This window comes from Phacochoerus africanus, chromosome 11, assembly GCF_016906955.1.
Source record: "Phacochoerus africanus isolate WHEZ1 chromosome 11, ROS_Pafr_v1, whole genome shotgun sequence".
NCBI classification, from domain to species: domain Eukaryota; kingdom Metazoa; phylum Chordata; class Mammalia; order Artiodactyla; family Suidae; genus Phacochoerus; species Phacochoerus africanus.
The window spans coordinates 77,591,481-77,609,691 of NC_062554.1; the positions used below are offsets into that span (position 1 = coordinate 77,591,481).

The 18,211-nt window shown below is 36.4% G+C and overlaps 1 protein-coding gene across 3 annotated transcripts in view; it reads left to right on the plus strand.

Moving 5' to 3' along the window:
• The window catches only part of GLCCI1 (glucocorticoid induced 1), a 116,529-nt gene that overhangs the window by 46,407 nt on the left and 51,911 nt on the right, over positions 1 to 18,211 (plus strand). For all 3 annotated transcript variants that reach the window (XM_047754186.1, XM_047754187.1, XM_047754188.1), the window contains exon 3: positions 6,437 to 6,523. In XM_047754186.1, the coding sequence (XP_047610142.1) occupies positions 6,437 to 6,523 (87 nt within the window). The remainder of the gene's footprint in view (positions 1 to 6,436; positions 6,524 to 18,211) is intronic.

Genomic DNA, 18,211 nt, shown 5'->3' on the forward strand with positions numbered 1-18,211 from the left:
AAAAAGCAAAACTATGGAAAGAGCAAAAAAGATCAGTGGTTTTTAAGGGTTTGGAGATGGGAAGGAATGAATAGGCAGAGTACAGGAGATTTTTAGGGCAGTGAAAATTTTCTGAATAGTATATGATGATGGATATATGTCGTTTTCCATTTGTCCATACCCCTTGAATGCACAACATCAAAAGTAAACTCTAATATACACTATGAACTCTGGGTGATAATGATGTATCAAGTTCATCAATTGTAACAAGTATACCTCTTTGGTACATTTGGATGGCTCTCCATGTGTGGTGGTGAGGGGTTTATGGTAAATCTATGTAACATCCTTCCAGCTTTGTTGTGAATGTAAAACCAACTGCTCTTTTAAAAGTCTTAAATGTGCAATCCTGTGCAGTAGGCTATTTTCTGTGTACTTCACTCAGAGAAGGTGGTTGTTGCACAGGAAATCAGAGATAGGAGAATGGACCTGGGGGATGGAGAGAAAGCTTCATGGGCTAGGCTTTAGATGGTTCTGAGAGGTGAAAATAAAAATGGCCTTTTCCACCTATAGGTGTCCTTTCCATGTACAGAAGTTTTTTGTTGAGTTTGCTTAGCCAACCACCTTTTTGTCAAGTCTTAGAGACTGGCTTTGGTTCTGCATTGCTCAAGTGTATGAAAGGTTCATTTTCTCTTCCCTGGTAGTTTAGGTGGAGGCAGCTAGAGAGGAAGCCTCCCCTAAGTTATGATGGCTAAAGAGCAATATAATACCAATTACTGATGATTATATTTATTTCTAAGCTGTCTTTGGAAAATGTTAATAAGTGTACTTACGAAATAAGTCTTCTGGAGACATGAAAATAAAGCAGGTTTTTAAAAAAGTGTGTGTGTTTGAATTTTGAAGTGTTAATAGTGTTGTACCTTGAGTAAAGGAATATAATATGTAATGTTTCCCAAATTTATTTGACCATGGACCCCTTTTGTCATATATTCTTTACTAACATCCAGGAGCCATAATGTTATAAGTAGCACAGTTCGTAAAATTCTACTCCAGATTAATGGTTGCAGTAACAGGTCAGTTGGAAGGAGTCACTTGCTGATATGAAAGGGGTGAACTTTTGCTACTTTGTGTTGTTGTTTTCCTAATTTAAATGCTAAAATATTTCTCAAATACTCAGATTTAACAAATTGGATACAAATTTAATTCATCCTCTGTGACTTAACAAGCATGAGCTTTAAATAGACTTAAAGACCAAGTAGCCATGTTTGGTTTTGCTTTGACTAAAATAACTTGTTGAAAGTCAGTAATTAAATGTATGAAACATTGTTCTCAATAGGACTTGCTGCAGTGGTAGCAATCTGCTTTATCTGTGCTCTTCTGTATGGCAGCCAGTAGCCACTAGCCACATGTGGTTATTGAGTATTTGAAGGATGCTAATGAGACTAAGGAACTTTTGTTTTGTTTTTTCATTAATTTAAATTATTACATGTGGCTAGTAGCTTTTGTTTTAGACAGTGCAGTCTATAGAATATATTTGTAGAGTAGGGCATTTTCCATCCTATTTTATATTATTATTATTATTATTATTTTTGTCTTTTTGCCCTTTCTAGGGCCGCTTCTGCGGCATATGGAGGTTCCTAGACTAAGGGTCAAATTGGAGCTACACTGCTGGCCTATATCACAGCCACAGCAATGCAGGATCCGAGCCGCATCTGCAACCTACACCACAGCTAGCAGCCATGCAGAATCCTTATCCCACTGAGCAAGGCCAGGGATCGAACCCGCAACCTCATGGTTCCTAGTCAGATTCATTAACCACTGAGCCATGACGGGAATTCCATCCTATTTTATTTTAAATTGATGCAATTAAAATGAAATTATTCTCTGTGGAGTATTTTTTGAAAAAAATTGAAATTATGATGAATAACAATTTATATGCCTGTAATTCTATAGCTGCATGATTGAGGATTCTTCTGGTGTGTTTGTACTTTTAAAAAACTACATATTTTAGGATTACTTATTGTGGCTCAGTGGATTACGTACCTGACTAGTATCCATGAGGATGTGGGTTCGAACCCTGGCTTTGCTCAGGGAGTTAAGGATCTGGTACTGCAATGAGCTGTGGTATAGGTTGCAGATATGGCTTGGATCCTGAATGGCTGTGGCTGTGATGTAGGCTGGCAGCTACAGCTCCAATTCAACCCCTAGCCTGAGAACTTCCATATGCCGCAAGTGCGGCCTTAAAAAAAAGCAAAGAAACAACCAAAAATCTACATATTTTACTGGATGGATTTCAAGAACCTAAATATTCTTTTGTAGTTTTTTTTTTCATTTTTTAAAGTTTTATTGGAATATAGTCGATGATAATTTCTGCAGTACAACAAAGTGATTCAATTATGCATGTACACATATCCATTCTTTTTCAGATTCTTTTCCTTATAGATTATCACAGAATATTGGGTAAAGTTCCCTGTGCTATACAGCAGGTCACTGTTGGCCAGTCTTTCCATATACAACAGTGTGCATATGCCAATCCTGAACCCCAGTCTATCCCTGCCCCACCATCTATCCCCTTTGGTAACCATAGGTTTGTTTCCAAAGCCTATGAGTCTGTTTTTATTCTGCAAATAAGTTCATGTCTATCTTTTCTTAGATTCCACATATATATAAGTGAGACATGATATTTGTCTTTCTCTGTCTGACTTATTATGATAATCTCTATCTCCATCTATGTTGCTGCAGATGGCATTATTTCATTTTTTTGATCATTGAGTAATATTCATGTGTGTATATGTACCACATCTTCTTTATCTGTTCCTTTGTGGCAGACATTTAGTTTGCTTCCATATCTTGGATATTTTAAAGTGTTACAATGAATTTTGGGGTATGTGGATCTTTTCAAATTATGTTTTTTTCCAGATAGATGCCCAGGAGTTGAGATTGCTGTATTATATAGTAGTTCTATTTTTAGATTTTTGAGGAATCTCCGTGCTATTTTCCATAGTGGTTGTACCAATTTACATTCCCACCAACAGTGTAAGAGAGTTCCTTTTTCTCCGTACCAGCTCCAAAATTTGTTGTTTGTAGACTCTTAGATGGTGGTCATTCAGGCTGGTGGAAGGTGGTATCTCAGGGTAGTTGTGATTTGCATTTATCTAATAATTAGCAATGTTGAGCAACTTTCCTTGTGTTTTTTGGCCATTTGTATGTCTATTTGGATATATTCTCTCTTTGGAGAAATGCCTATTTAGATCTTCTGCCCATTTTTTGATTGGGTTGTTAACATGTTTTTTGATATTGAGCTGTCAGAGTTGTTTATATATTTTGGAGACTAATCCTTGTCAATTGTTTCACTTGCAAATATTTTGTCCCATTTTGTGGGTTGGGTATTCTTTTAATTTTGTTTATGGTTTCCTTTGCTGTGCAGAAGCTTTTAAGTTTAATTAGGTCCCATTAGTTTATTTTCCTTTCTATTTTCATTTCTCTAGGAGGTGGATCTGAGAAGACGCTGCTGTGGTTTATGTCAGACAATGTTCAGCCTATGTTTTCCTTTAAGAGTTTTATAGAAATTGGTCTTAAATTTGGGTCTTTGAATCCATCTTGAGTTTATTTTTGTGTATGGTGTTAGAGAGTGTTCTGATTTCATTCTTTTACATGTAGCTGTCCAGTTTTCCCAGCACCACTTGTTGAAGAGATATTTTTTTTCTCCATTATATATTCTTGCCTCCTTTGTTGTAGATTAGTTGACCATAGCTGCTTGGGTTTATTTCTGGGCTTTCTGTCCTATTCTTTTGACCTATATTTCTGTTTTTGTGCAAGTACCATATTGTTTTGACAACTGCAGCTTTGTAGTATAGTCTGACACCAGAGAACCTGATTTCTCCAGCTCTATTTTTCTTTCTCAGGATTGCTTTGGCTATTTGGCGTCTTTTGTGCTTTCATACAAGTTTAAAATTTTTTGTTCTAGTTCTGTGAAAAATACCATTGGTAATTTGATAGGGATTGCAGTTAATTTGTAGATTGCCTTGGGAAGTGTAATTGTTTTGACAATTTTGATGATTCCATTCCAAGAGCATGGTATATCTTTCCATCTGTTTGTATCATCTTTGATTTCTTTCATCAGCATCTTATAGTTTTCAGTGTACAGGTCTTTTGTCTCTTCAGGTAGGTTCATTCCTAGGTATTTTATTCTTTTTGACATAATGGTAAATGGAATCGTTTTCCTGATTTCTCTTTTTGATATTTCATTGTTAGTATATAGAAGTGAAATGGATTTTTGTGCATTAATTTTGTATCTTGTAACTTTACCAGATTCATTGATGAGCTCCAACAGTTTTCTTGTAGCATCTTTAGCATTTTCTACGTGTAGTATCATGTCAAATGCAAACAGTGATAGTTTGAGTTCTTCTTTTCTAATTTGTATTTCTTTTAATTCTCTGATTGCCATGGTGATAGTTTTATAATTAATTTTAATGTATTTCTTTTGTATAACCAGTGCTACACTCTGAAATAATCAAATAGATTTCACATTCACTTTTAAGAAAAGAAAGGAGGTACTCTGCGAAATAAAAGATTTAGTTTTCTTTGCCGTTGGTGTGCATGGCAGTATTAAGTAATTTACAGTTATTTTTAAGGGCCACGCCCATGGCACATGGAGATTCCCAGGCTAGGAGTCAAATCAGAGCTGTAGCTGCCACCCTGTGCCACAGCCACAGCAACACAGGATCTGAGCTATGTCTGCAACCTATACCACAGCCCATGGCAGTGCCAGATCCTTAACCCACTAAGCAGGGCCAGGGATCGAACCTGCGTCCTCATGGATACTAGTCAGGTTAACTGCTGAGTCGCGACAGCAACTCTCATTTACAAAATTTTTGTGGCTACTGATTTATCTCTAAGTTGGAGACACAGTTTATGCAAATGTATTTTGAAAAAGTTAGAGCTATGCAAAATGTAAATAATTAGTGTTATTAATGTTATTGTAAATAATTATGGAACACGCCAGAAATTTGACTCATTTTCTGTGAATGCGTGTTTGAGTTTTAAACCCTGTGTATCCTTAATCATTTGATTTTTGATAAGAGTATTGCCTTTGCTTAGTAGAAAGGTAAAAGTGTTGAAGCGTATAAATTCTCAAAATAAAAGCTGGACTAAAACTATCATAATTTAATAATTCTGGAGTGAATTGATTGTTAAAGATATGACTACTTGGGGGGTTATTTTCAGAGTAGTTTTTCTTTGGAAAAAATTAGGACTGAAATTAAGAAGTTTTAATAAATAAATAGTTCTTTGCAAGCAGTTTATTTAATTTATTGATACCTCTTATCTTGGCAGCTGCCAATTGAATAAAATATTTTACTCTCAATATTATGACCATATAGCTTCACTTTAGTATTTGAACTGTTAAAGCAGTTTATTTGTGTCTCTCTTCAGCTAGCATTCAACTGTTACTGGTTTTATTTTGGAGCATCATTACTTTTAAGAGGTGATGATTATTTTAAAAGTTGTCCACAAGCATTATGAATGGTGTATCATAAGAACATGTGTATTATTTAGTCAGGTGCAGCCTCAACAAATGTAATGATGAATTTTTAAGTATGTAATAAAAAATATTTTTTAGAGCCATGTATATTTATATACGATAATTATTATCCTTTGTCTTTAGTGGTTTTAACTTTCCTCAAAGTTTTATACCAAGAGTCTTCTCATATAAGGATGATTTTTTTTTAATACAGCTACTAAATGATCTTACTCTTTGACATTTAGTGTTTTGTGGTATGTTCGAATGTAGTGTCTATTATGTGTTAAATCATTGAAAATGAGGTTTTAAGTAGAAACAATTCTATTTTCTGACATATAGCTCACTTGAGTTTTTCAAAAGATGCATTGCTTTAAATTGTAGTCAGTTTAGCTTAATATTTTTTATATTAACTATATTTTTATGAAAAGATGTTTGATGTTTTTCAAAAAACAGTAGTATTGCTAACACTCTTTACTGAGTATAGTAAGAGGAGTACATTCAGCCCTCTGTCTAGTTAGATATTTGACGTGTAGGTCATCTGTAATCCCACTGCGTCTGAGCTTGTTCTGTTAATCTGGTGGATGTTTTATTCAGTAAAACTACTATTTCATAATTTAGTTTGGCTATTCTCTTTAAAAGCAGAAATATGCATATTTCACAGTTCTCTTTAAATTTGCCAACTTTTAGTTATTAGTGTTGATGTGAAAAACTAAATGTTTTGAGTAACATTACTCAGACATCTTAGATTGATCATATCTGATCTAGAAGAATATACATTTCACAGGGTCATGAAAGTCTTAGTGTTTAAGGGATTTTAATATTTCGTATAGCCCTTTATTGGTATGTGCTAGGATTTTGAAATCCATTTGAGTTGTGTGAAATTAAGGAGTAGAGGGAAAAGTCCTTATTTTTCATTTCATTTACTTATTTTCTTTAAAGACACCTAGCTGTTGGGCAGAGGAAGGAGCAGAAAAGCGGTCACATCAGCGTTCTGCATCATGGGGGAGTGCTGATCAACTAAAAGAGGTAAGTTACTCCTGTTTTCAGTCTGTAACCTGCTTGGTCCTGTTAAATTGTCTTAACAGTTTCCTGAATATAATGCTACTTGTGTATTTGTGATAAACTTGCCTCTTTTAGAGTATTAAGGATTGCCTTCCATGTTTTGGTGAACAATTCTGAGTGTACATTATTTGTCCTTCATGTTCTTTATAAATACTTGTTATGTACCCACTCGATTTTGCCTTTCTAGAATGATGTCTGACTTTTTGTAATTTTGTCTTGTTCGAGTTATTTTTTCTTCTCTCTTCAGCTTTCTTATTTTTGAGTTACAGCAACTACAACAGTAGATCACAGCTTTTACAATGGTAGGATAGTGTTTTCTGCTTCTAGTAATTTTTTATAATATCCAGTGTATTTCTGCCTCTGTGACTCAGTAGTACAGTGGAATCCATGTCTTTCAGAAATAGTTTTTATAACCCATCTTGTTATTTATTATAAATAACCCAAATTCTGATACTTTTGTGTATATTTTGGATTTTTCCAATAGTGTTATCTTTTACCCATCTAAATTCTCCTTTATTTGTTTTTATAAAATTATAGAAACTTAAGAGTTGAAAGGTCATCTAGTCCATCTCCTATATAAACATTCCTTAGAAAAATGGTCACCTAGTCTATTATAGTCATTCTCAATGAGAAAAGTCCATCATTTCGCAAGAGAACCAAACAAGTTCATTTGTTTCAACCTAAGCTGTTAAATAGTTTATTTTGCATATTTAACTCAAAATTATATCCCTAAGTTTTAACGCTGCCCTCTGTATCATTATTAAGTCTACTTTAAATACTTGAAAGGCTTGCAATATATCATGTTCCTCCAGGGTAAACACCGAAATTTCTCTCAAATACATTTCATATTGCCATAGTTTCCTTCCCTCTTAGTATCAATTTCACATACTAGTGGTTATTGGTATCTCTCATATATTATGGTATCTGGACTGAATAGATATAATAGGCTATTAGCAGGGAATTTGCCTACAACTCTATTACTTTTTCAGTAGCTTTCTTTGTATTACTAATGTAGAGGAATCATCAATTCCTATCTACCATACACACAAAGAAATAGGCACAAAATCAGTTTTTCCCAGCAGGAACAAAAAAGAAAAGAATCTCTGTCTAATATAGCTCATCTAAAATAGGTACATACCTATGCATGGTATATTGAATAATAACAGAGTAAATCTGCACTCTTATCTCAGAGGTAAATACAGTCTCAAAGTTATAGCCAAGATTTGGTGCAGTTGAACTTTGGACTACAGGAACACATGATATACACTATTTAAAAAAAGGAGTGGCTGGAGTTCCTTTTGTGGCTCACTGGGCTAAGAACCAGCTGGTGACCATGAGGATGTGGGTTCAATTCCTGGCCTCGTTCAGTGGGTTAAGGACTGGCATTGCCACAAGCTACAGTGAAGGTCACAGATGCGCTTTGGATCTGGTGGTGGTATTGTGGCTGTGGTGTAGGCTGGCAGCTGCAGCTCTGATTCAGCTCCTAACCTGGGAACTTCCATATGCCATGGGTGGGTCCTTTAAAAGCAAAAAAAAAAAAAAAAAAGGGAATGGCTGACATGACTAAGAGATTTAATTGCCCTCCCCACAAAGCAGTCATAAAGCTAAGCAAAACTGTCAAACTAGTACAGCATTATAGAATCAACCAAACAAATGGAGAAGCTTTATTCATGAAAAATACTGAATTTAGGATTAAAAATAACACAAGTTTGCGGTTTCTTATCTAGTCTACCTCTCTTTTCCTGTTCCTCATCCTCAACTCTGTTGTAGCATTTCAGACAGGATGGGACCGATCTTGAAAACTGAATAGAGAACACTTGATAAGGGAGTATTATAGATTAAAATAGTGGTCTTAGTTTCAAAGTAATAGGGAGTGCCAGTGGCTCTACTAATATGAAGTTTTAGTCTAATGTGTGGCAAGCAACAGATTCATGGAGTGGTGGGATTTTTATAGAGATTTCTAAGACGTAAGACAATCTTGGGGGCTTGATAAGTTTACCACGTATTCTAGGTTGACTGGAGGCTATAAACAGGCACAGCAGAAAATCAAATGGGCCCAATTAACCCACATATCACTGGTCAGTGGAACCTAAGAATATCTGGAAAGGAGATTCAACCAGGCCTAGTGGTAATAAAATCTGTGGCCAACTTGTAAAAGGCTTGAACTTTGCATGCATTCCTCATTCCATGAACAAATTCCACATACAAATCCTCATTCCACACACACACATTTTGGGACTGGGAGCTTTACTAGATTGAGATGTTTGAATAAAATCTCTGAATAGTTTTTGGCTGAGTGCTAAAGTGATGCTGGAAACCAGCTTAATAAAATCTTAAAAAAGCCAAATTGGAAAGAAAACTGAGAGGGAAAAAATGGAGTAGAGATATCAGTGGCCACACTAACAGACTTTTAGTCCATCAACCACCCTTAGAGAAAATCACAGTCTGCAGTTGCTCTAATATATTATCTTAAAATGTCCAACATCTAATAAAAATTTTAGATATATGCAAAGAAACAGGAAAGGATGACCCGTATTTAAGGAAAAAACTGGTCAATAGAAACTGAATCTAAGTGTCTCCATATGTTGGATTTAGTAAGCTAAAACATCAAAGCAGCTATTATAAGTATATTCAAAGAACTAAAGGAAACCATATTTAAAGCATTAAAGGGAAGTAGGACAACAATGACTCAGTGAATAAAGAATTACCACAGAGATATAATTATTATAAAAAAATATAGACAAAAACTCTAAACTTAAAAAGGGAAGTAACTAAAGTTAAAAATTCACTAGATGAGCTTAATAGAAGATTTGAGATGGCAAAAAATTGGTGAATTTGAATATAGGTCATGAAATTTATATATACTCTGAAAGAGCAGAGAGAAAAAGAAGAATAGGCAAAAGAGCCTCAGAGGCTTGTGAGGAGACATTATGTTCATACATATATACATAATGGAGCACCAAGGAGAAGAGAGGGAAAGAGAAAGGAGTTAAAAAAATATTTGAAGAGGAGTTCCCTTTGCGGCGCAGTGGTTAACGAATCCGACTAGGAACCATGAGGTTGCGGGTTTGGTCCCTGCCCTTGCTCAGTGGGTTGGCGATCCGGCGTTTCCGTGAGCTGTGGTATAGGTTGCAGACACGGCTCGGATCCCGCGTTGCTGTGGCTCTGGCGTAGGCTAGTGGCTACAGCTCGATTCAACCCCTAGCCTGGGAACCTCCATATGCCACGGGAGCGGCCCTAGAAAAGGCAAAAAAAAAAAATATTTGAAGAAATAATGGCAGAAAACTTTCTAGATCTGATTAAAAAAAAAAAAAAAAAAAAGCTATGAATTTAACCTCAACAAGCCCCAAGTAGGAAAACACAGAGACCTGCACATAGAGACACATCATAGTTAAACTGTTGAAAGCCAAAGAAAAATAGGAAGTTTTAAAGCTGGATGGAGAAAATGACTCATTAGACACATGGGACCAATCATACCTTTAATGGTTGCTTCTTCATTAGAAATAATAGAAACCACAAAACATGACATATTTAAAGTGTTAAAAGAAAAAATACCAAGCAAGTATTCTATATTCAGAAAAACTAGTCTTTTAAAATAAAGGTGAGATAAAATATTCCTAGGTAAACAAAGATTGAGAGGATATCCTGTTGCTAGACTGTCTTATAAGAAATACTCCAGTTTAATTCAGTTCCTGTTGTGGCTCAGCAGGTTACAAACCTGGTAGTATCCATGAGGGTGCAGGTTCAATCCCTGGCCTCAGTCAATAGTTTAAGGATACAGTGTTGCCGTGACCTGTGGAGTAGGTTGCGGTTACGGCTTGGATCCTGCATTGCAGTAGCTGTGGTGTAGGCTGGCAGGTGAAATTCCCATTCAAACCCTAGTCTGGGAACCTCCATATGCCACAAGTGCAGCCCTAAAAGCAAAAATAAAGAAAGAAAGAAAGCCAGCCAGCCAGCCAGACTCCAGTTTAATTCAAATCAATAGGAAGAACTGAAGAGTTTTGGGTATGGCAGATATGTAGGTAAATTTAAAACAGTCTTAGATACATTTTTCTACATGTTTAAAACACAGGATTAGATAAAACAGTATTGATAACACTGTTATGTTGGGTTTATAACATATACATGAAATATATATGATAATAACAAAAGAGGGCAAGGGAAAAGGTATTTTGGAGGATTGTTTCTGTTTTACTGGAATTAAATATTGAAGTAGATTGTGAAGATTTAAAATTCAGGTTATAATATCTAGAGCAGTTGCTAAAAACTCTAAAAAATAGAAAAAATATAAGAAAGGGATTAAAATGGTATACTAAAAAAAATTATCACAAAAGAAAGTAGTAAAGGAAATGAGAGAAAAGAAGGTAGAGTAGAAGGACCTTGAGCTTAACCTCCTCTCACAAGCACACCAAAATCACGACAACAATTGACAAAAAAAAAAGACAGGAACCTACCAAAAAGAGATGTTCCACATCCAAAGATATAAGGAAGAAACCACAACAAGATAGTATAAAGGGTGCACTTTTTTTTTTTGTCTTTTTGCCTTTTCTAGGGCCACACCCACGGCATTTGGAGGTTCCCAGGCTAGGGATCTAATTGGAGCTGTAGCCGCCGGCCTATGCCAGAGCCACAGCAACACCAGATCCAAGCTGTGTCTGCAACCTACACCACCCAGCTCTCAGCAACACCGGATGTTTAACCCACTGAGCAAGGCCAGGGATCAAACCCACAACCTCATGGTTTCTAGTTGGATTTGTTAAACACTGAGCCACGACGGGAACTCCAAGGGGTGCACTTGTGATATAATAAAATCCCATGCTATAAACTGGGTTGGCGACCTGTAAACTGGAGAAGAAATATATTGCAGAAATTCTCCCACAGGAGAGAGAGCTCTGATCCCACTTCAGCCTCCATAGCCTAGGTGTTTGGCATCAGAAAGAGGAGCCCCAGAGCATGTGGCTTTGAAGGCCAACAAAGTCTTAATTACAGAAGTTCCACAGGACTGGGAAATGGGGACTCCACTCTTAGAAGGTGTATACAAGATCTTGTGTGTGCAAAAACAGTTACTTCTTAGGAGCGTGGGCCAGACCTACCTGCTGGTCTTGGAAGGTCTCCTAGGGAGGCAGGGGTGGTTGTATATTTCTCTGGGGTCATAAAAGCTGGTGATGGTTACATCAGGGAGTGCTCATATACTTGAACTCTTGCTGGAGGCAGACGTCTTGCTTGGGTAGTTAGCAACAAGACCTGGCCCCATTCTACAGGCCCTATAGGCTCTAGTGCTGGGATGCTTTAGGAAAAATAACCAATGGGATGGGAAAACAACCCCACCCATCAGCAAGACAGGCTGCCTAAAGATTTCCTGAGCCCACAGCCACTTCTCAACATACCCCTTGACATGGCTTGGCCCACAAGAGGATCAAGACCCAGCTCCACCCATAAGTGAGCAGGCACTGGCCCCTCTCCAAGCCTGCACAAGCCTCTAGACCAGTATCACCCACCAGGGGGCAGACACCAGAAGCAAGAAAAATATGATCCTACATCCTGTGGAACTGAGTCTACAAGCATAGGTCAGAACCTACCTTGGAACAAGCTGGTCACTAGCCTTTGGGTGAGGAGAGGAGAGTGTACTGGGGGGACACATAGTTCATCCCCTGTAGAGGGCCACTTTTGCAGGGTCAAGAAGTGTCATTAACATACTATATACAGGGAGTTCCCACTGTGGTGCAGTGGTTAACAAAAACGACTAGGAACCATGAGGTTGTGGGTTCAATCCCTGGCCTTTCTCAGTGGGTTAAATATCCAGCATTGCCCTGAGCTGTGGTGTAGGTCACAGACGTGGCTCAGATCTGGCATTGCTATGGCCCTGGTGTAGGCTGGTGGCTATAGCTCCGATTAGACCTCTAGCCTGGGAACCTCCATATGCCACGGGAGCAGCCCTAGAAAAGACAAAAAGACAAAAACAAACAAACAAAAAATATTATATACATAAAAATACAGGCATTCTCTTCATGGCTCAGCAGAAACGAATCCAACTAGGAACCATTAGGGTGCAGTTTTGATCCCTGGCCTTGCTCAGTGGGTTGAGGATCTGGAATGGCTATGAGCTGTGGTGTAGGTCGCAAACATGACTCAGATCTGGCATCACTCTGGCTGTGGTGTGGGCCAGCACCTATAGTTCTGATTGGACCTTTAGCCTGGGAACCTCCATATGCCATAGGTGTGGCCCTAAAAAGCAGGGGGGAATAAAAGATAGAAACATAAACAAATGAGACAGCAAAGGAGCATATTCTAGACAAAGGAAAAAAGTAAACACCAAAAGGACAACTAAGTGAGGTGGAGATAGGCAGTCTACCCAAAAAAGAGTTCTGAGTATAATGGTAAAGATGATCCAAGAACTCAGAAATAGAATGGATGCATACAGTGAGAAGTTACAAGAAGTTTTTAACAAAGAATTAGAAAATGTAAAGAACAACAAAACATATTGTATTGAAGAATACAATAAATGAAGTGATAAATACACTAGAAGGAATCAATAGCAGCATAAATGAGGCAGAAGAATGGATCAGTGAGCTGGAGTGGTGGAATTCACTGCTACAGAACAGAATTTTAAAAAAAGAATGAAAATAAACAACATTTTAAGAGACCTCTGGGGCAACATCAAACACCAGCATTCACACTATAGGGGTCCCAGAAGGAGAAGAGAGTGAGAAAAGGCCTGAGAAAATACTTGGAGAGATAATAGGTTAAAACGTTCCTAACATGGGAAAGGAAGCAGTCACCCAAGTCCAGGAAGTACAGAGTCCCATACAGGATTAACCCATGGAGGAACATACCAAGACAAGCAGGAATCAAGCTGGCAAAAATTAAAGACAAAAATATTAAAGGCAAAAAAGGGAAAGCAACAAATAATATATAAGGGAATTCCTAGAAAACCAGCAGCTTATTTTTCAGCAGAAAAACTCTACAGACAGGCCAAAAAGTAGTGCCATGATATATTTAAAGTGATGAAAGGGAAAAATCTGTAAGTAAGAATACTCTACCCAGCAAGGTTCTTATTCATATTAGACAGAGAAATCAAAAGATTTTCCAGACAAGCAAAAGCTAAGTTCTGAATGAATAAAGATAAAAACAAAACCTGTATATATTCTGTCTATAAGACACCCACTTCAGATGTAGAGACACATACAGACTAAAAGTGGGCAGATGGTAGAAGGTATTCCATGCAAATGGAAATCAAAAGAAAGCAAGAGTAACAATACTTATATCAAACAAAATAAAATAGACTTTAAAAAGTGTTATAAGACACAAGGAAGGACACTATATAATGATCAAGGGATCAATCCAAGAAGATGTAACAATTGTAAATATATATGAACCCAACATAGGAACACCTCAATATATAAGGCAAATAAATGTTAATGAACATAAAAGGAGAAATTGACAGTACCACAATAATAGTGGAGGACTTTAACATCAACTAACAAAAGATCATCCAGGCAGAAAATCAATAGGGAAACACAGTCCTTAAATGACACATTATACTGGATGGAATTAAGTGATATTTATAAAGCATTCCATCCAAAAGCAAAATACACATTGTTTTCAAATACACATGGAACATTCTCTAGGACAGATCACATACTGATCCACAAAGCAAACCTCAGTACATTTAAGAAAATTGAAATTACATCAAGCATCTTTTGTGAACACAAGGTGATGAGATTAGAATCAGCTAACTACAAGGGGAAAAAAACCTGAAAAAAATTCAAACATGAGGAGGCTAAACAATATGCTGCTGAACAACCAGTGGATCACTGAAGAAATCAAGGAGGAAATCAAAGAATACCTAGAGACAAATGAAAACAAAAACAAAAGTAGTTCTAAAAATGAAGTATATAATGATTCTGCTTACCTCAGGAAACAAGAAAAATCTCAATCATCCTAATCTTATGCCTAAAGTGCAACTAGAGAAAGAAAAAACAAAACCCAAAACTAGTAGAAGGAAAGAAATCAAAGATCAGAGCAGAAATAAATGAAATAGAAATGAAGAAAACATTTTTTAAAAAAAGATCAATGAAACTTAAAGCTGGTTCTTTGAAAAGATAAACAAAATTGATATAAAAGAAAAAAAAGAGAGAGGACCAAATCAATAAAATCAGAAATGAAATATTACAAATTACAATAGATACCACAGAAATACAAAGGATCATGAGAGATTACTATAAGCAACTATATGCCAATAAAATGGGACAACCTAGAAGAAATGGACTGTTAGAAAGGTACAGTCTCCCAAGACTGCACCAGGAAGAAATAGAAAATATGAACAGATCAACTGCAAGTAGTGAAATTGAATCTGTGATTTAAAAATTCCCAACATGCTTGTAAATCAGTGAAACTGGAACACACCCTCATACCATGCACAAAAATAAACTCAAAATGGCTTAAAGACTTAAACATAAGACATGACACCATCAAACTCCTAGAAGAGAACATAGGCAAAACATTCTCTGACATCATCCTTACAAATGTTTTCTTAGGTAAGTCTTCCAAGGCAACAGAAATAAAAGCAAAAATAAACCAATGGGACCTAATCAAACTGATATGCTTTGGCACAGACAGCAAAGGAAACCATAAAAAAAAAAAAAAGACAACCTACAGAATGGGAGAAAATAGTTCCAAATGATGCAACTGACAAGGGTTTAATCTCTAAAATATACAAACAACCTATACAACTCAACAGCAAAAAAACCAATAACCCAGTTGAAAAATGGGCAAAAGACCTAAATAGACATTTCTCCAAAGAGGATATACAGATGGCTAACAAGCACATGAAAAAAAAATGCTCAACATCGCTGATTATTAGAGAAATGCAAATAACAACTACTGAGGTACCACCTCACACCTGTCAAAACGGCCATCATTAATAAGTCCTTAAATAGCAAATGCTGGAGAGGGTGTGGAGAAAGGGAACCCTCCTGCACTGTTGGTGGGAATGTAAATCGGTACAACCACTATGGAAAACAGTATGGAGGTAACTCAGAAAACTAAGTATAGAACTACCATATGACCCAGCAAACCTACTCTTGGGTGTATATCCAGATGAAACTTTCCTTAAAAAAGACACATGAACCCAAATGTTCATTGCAGCACATTTGCAATAGCCAAGACATGGAAACAACCTAAATGTCCATCAACAGATGAATGGATTAAGAAGACGTGGTACAGTGCTGTAAACCAGCTATAATGGAAAAAATTAAAAATCATTAAAAAGAAGAAGAAGGTGTGGTACATACACACAATGGAATACTACTCAGCCATAAAAAAGAACAAAATAATGCTATTTGCAGCAACATGGATGGAATTAGAGACTCATACTAAGTGAAGTAAGTCAGAAAGAGAAAGACAAATACCATATGATATCACTTATATATGGAATCCAGTATCCAGCACAAATGGACCTTTCCACAGAAAAGAAATTCATGAACTTGGAGAACAGACTCCTGGTTGTCAAGGGGGAGGGAGAGGGAGAGGAAGTGGGGTGGACTGGGAATCTGGGGTTAATAGATGCAAACTATTGCCTTTGGAATGGATAAGCAATGAGATCCAGCTGTATAGCACTGGGAACTATATCTAGTCACTTATGATGGAGCATGATGGAGGATAATGTGAGAAAAATAATGTGTATATGTATGTGTGGCTGGGTCACTTTTCTGTACAGTAGAAAATTGACAGAACACTGTAAATTAACTATAATGGAAAAAAGAAAAATCATTAAAAAAATTCCCAACAAACAAAAGTAATAATTACATTAAGTGTGAATGGACTGAATGTTCTACTCAAAAGATAAGAGATTCTCAAGGTGCATAAAAAAGCAACACTCAGCTACATGCTATGGATAAGAAACGCATCTTTGCTTCAAAGATACAAATAGGTTGAAATTGAAGAGATTAGAGAAGATACACAATGAAAACAATGACAATAAAAAACCTATCAGAGAAGAGAGACTTTTAAGAAGTATTAATGAAGACAGAGAATTTTCATAATGATTAAAAGATCAATACAGCAGAAAGTTATCACAGTCTAAAATTGTATACACATCTAACAATATTCTCAAAATGCATGAAGCAAAACTGTGGAAGGAGAAATTCAGTTTCTCTAATTGGAGATTTCAGTACCCTATTCTCAATACTTGGTAGAACAACTAATTAGTTATTCAAAAATCAAGGGGGTAGAAGAATTTAACAGTACCATCAGTCAACCTGATCTGACATGCATAGAAAACTCCACCCATTGACTACAGAATACACATTATTTTCAAAAACGTGTGAAACATTTTCTGGGTTAGACCATTTCTAGGCTGTAAAACAAGTCTTGATAGGTTATGAAAGATTGAAATCATATAACAGAAAGAAGTATTTTAAAAACCCAAATATTTGTCCATTAAGGAACACTTACCTGATGAAACAAGGGAAATTTTAATATTTAAATGAATGAAAACAAAAAGACAACTTAGAATTTATGTTTATAGTTAAAGCAGTGCTTCAAGGAAAATTTATCTTTAGTGTGTATATAAGAATCTCAAATTGGAGTTCCTGTCATGGTGCAGTGGTTAACAAATCCGACTAGGAACCATGAGGTTGTGGGTTCGATCCCTGGCCTCACTCAGTGGGTTAAAGATCTGGCGTTGCTGTGAGCTGTGGTGTAGGTTGCAGATGCGACTTGGATCTGGCATTGCTGTGGCTCTGGCGTAGGCCGGTGGCTACAGCTCTGATTAGACCCCTAGCCTGGGAACCTCCATATGCTGCAAGAGTGGCCCAAGAAAATGGCAAAAAGACCAAAAAAAAAAAAAAAAATCTCAAATCAACATCTAAGTTTCCATCTTAAGAAACTAGACAGAGAAGAGCAAATCAAACCAAAAATGGGCAGAGGAAGGAAATGATGTGTCTGGCAGAAACCAATGAAATAGAGAAATACTAGAGAAAAGTCAGTGGAGCTAATCAATGGAAAACTCAACACAACTTTATCTTTTCAAGGAACCAACTTATGAAAAGATAAAGTTGACAAACTTTTGGTAGACTGACCCACCCCCTCCAAGGACACAGATTACCAAAATCAGTGATGAAAGGGATGACATTACTACCAACCTTATAGAACTTAAACTTGTTATAAAAGAATATTCTGATCAAATATATGTTATAAAAATTTAGAAAATAAGGTGAAATGGATAATAAAATCCTAGAAAAACACAAATTACTAGAAAGAAACAAATTACTAAAACTGATTTAAGAACAAATAGAAAATATGAGTAGACTTTAAACAAGTAAAGAAAGTGAATGAGGAATTAATTTTCCTATGAAGAGATTCCCAGGATTGGAGTTGGTGAATTCTGTCAAATATTTAGAGAAGAAACAATATTTATCTTTCACAAACTCTTTCAGAAAATAGAAGAGAAGGCAGCACTTCCCACTTCATTATATTAGTCCATAGTTATCTGATTTCAAGGGGAGGCAGACGTCTTAAGAAAATAACATTTCGTATCAGCATCTCTTGAACATAGATGCAAAAATCCTTAACAAAATACTAGCAAACCAAATCCAGCAACTTATAAATAGGATTATACACCAAGAACAAGTGGGATTTGTTCCAAAAATG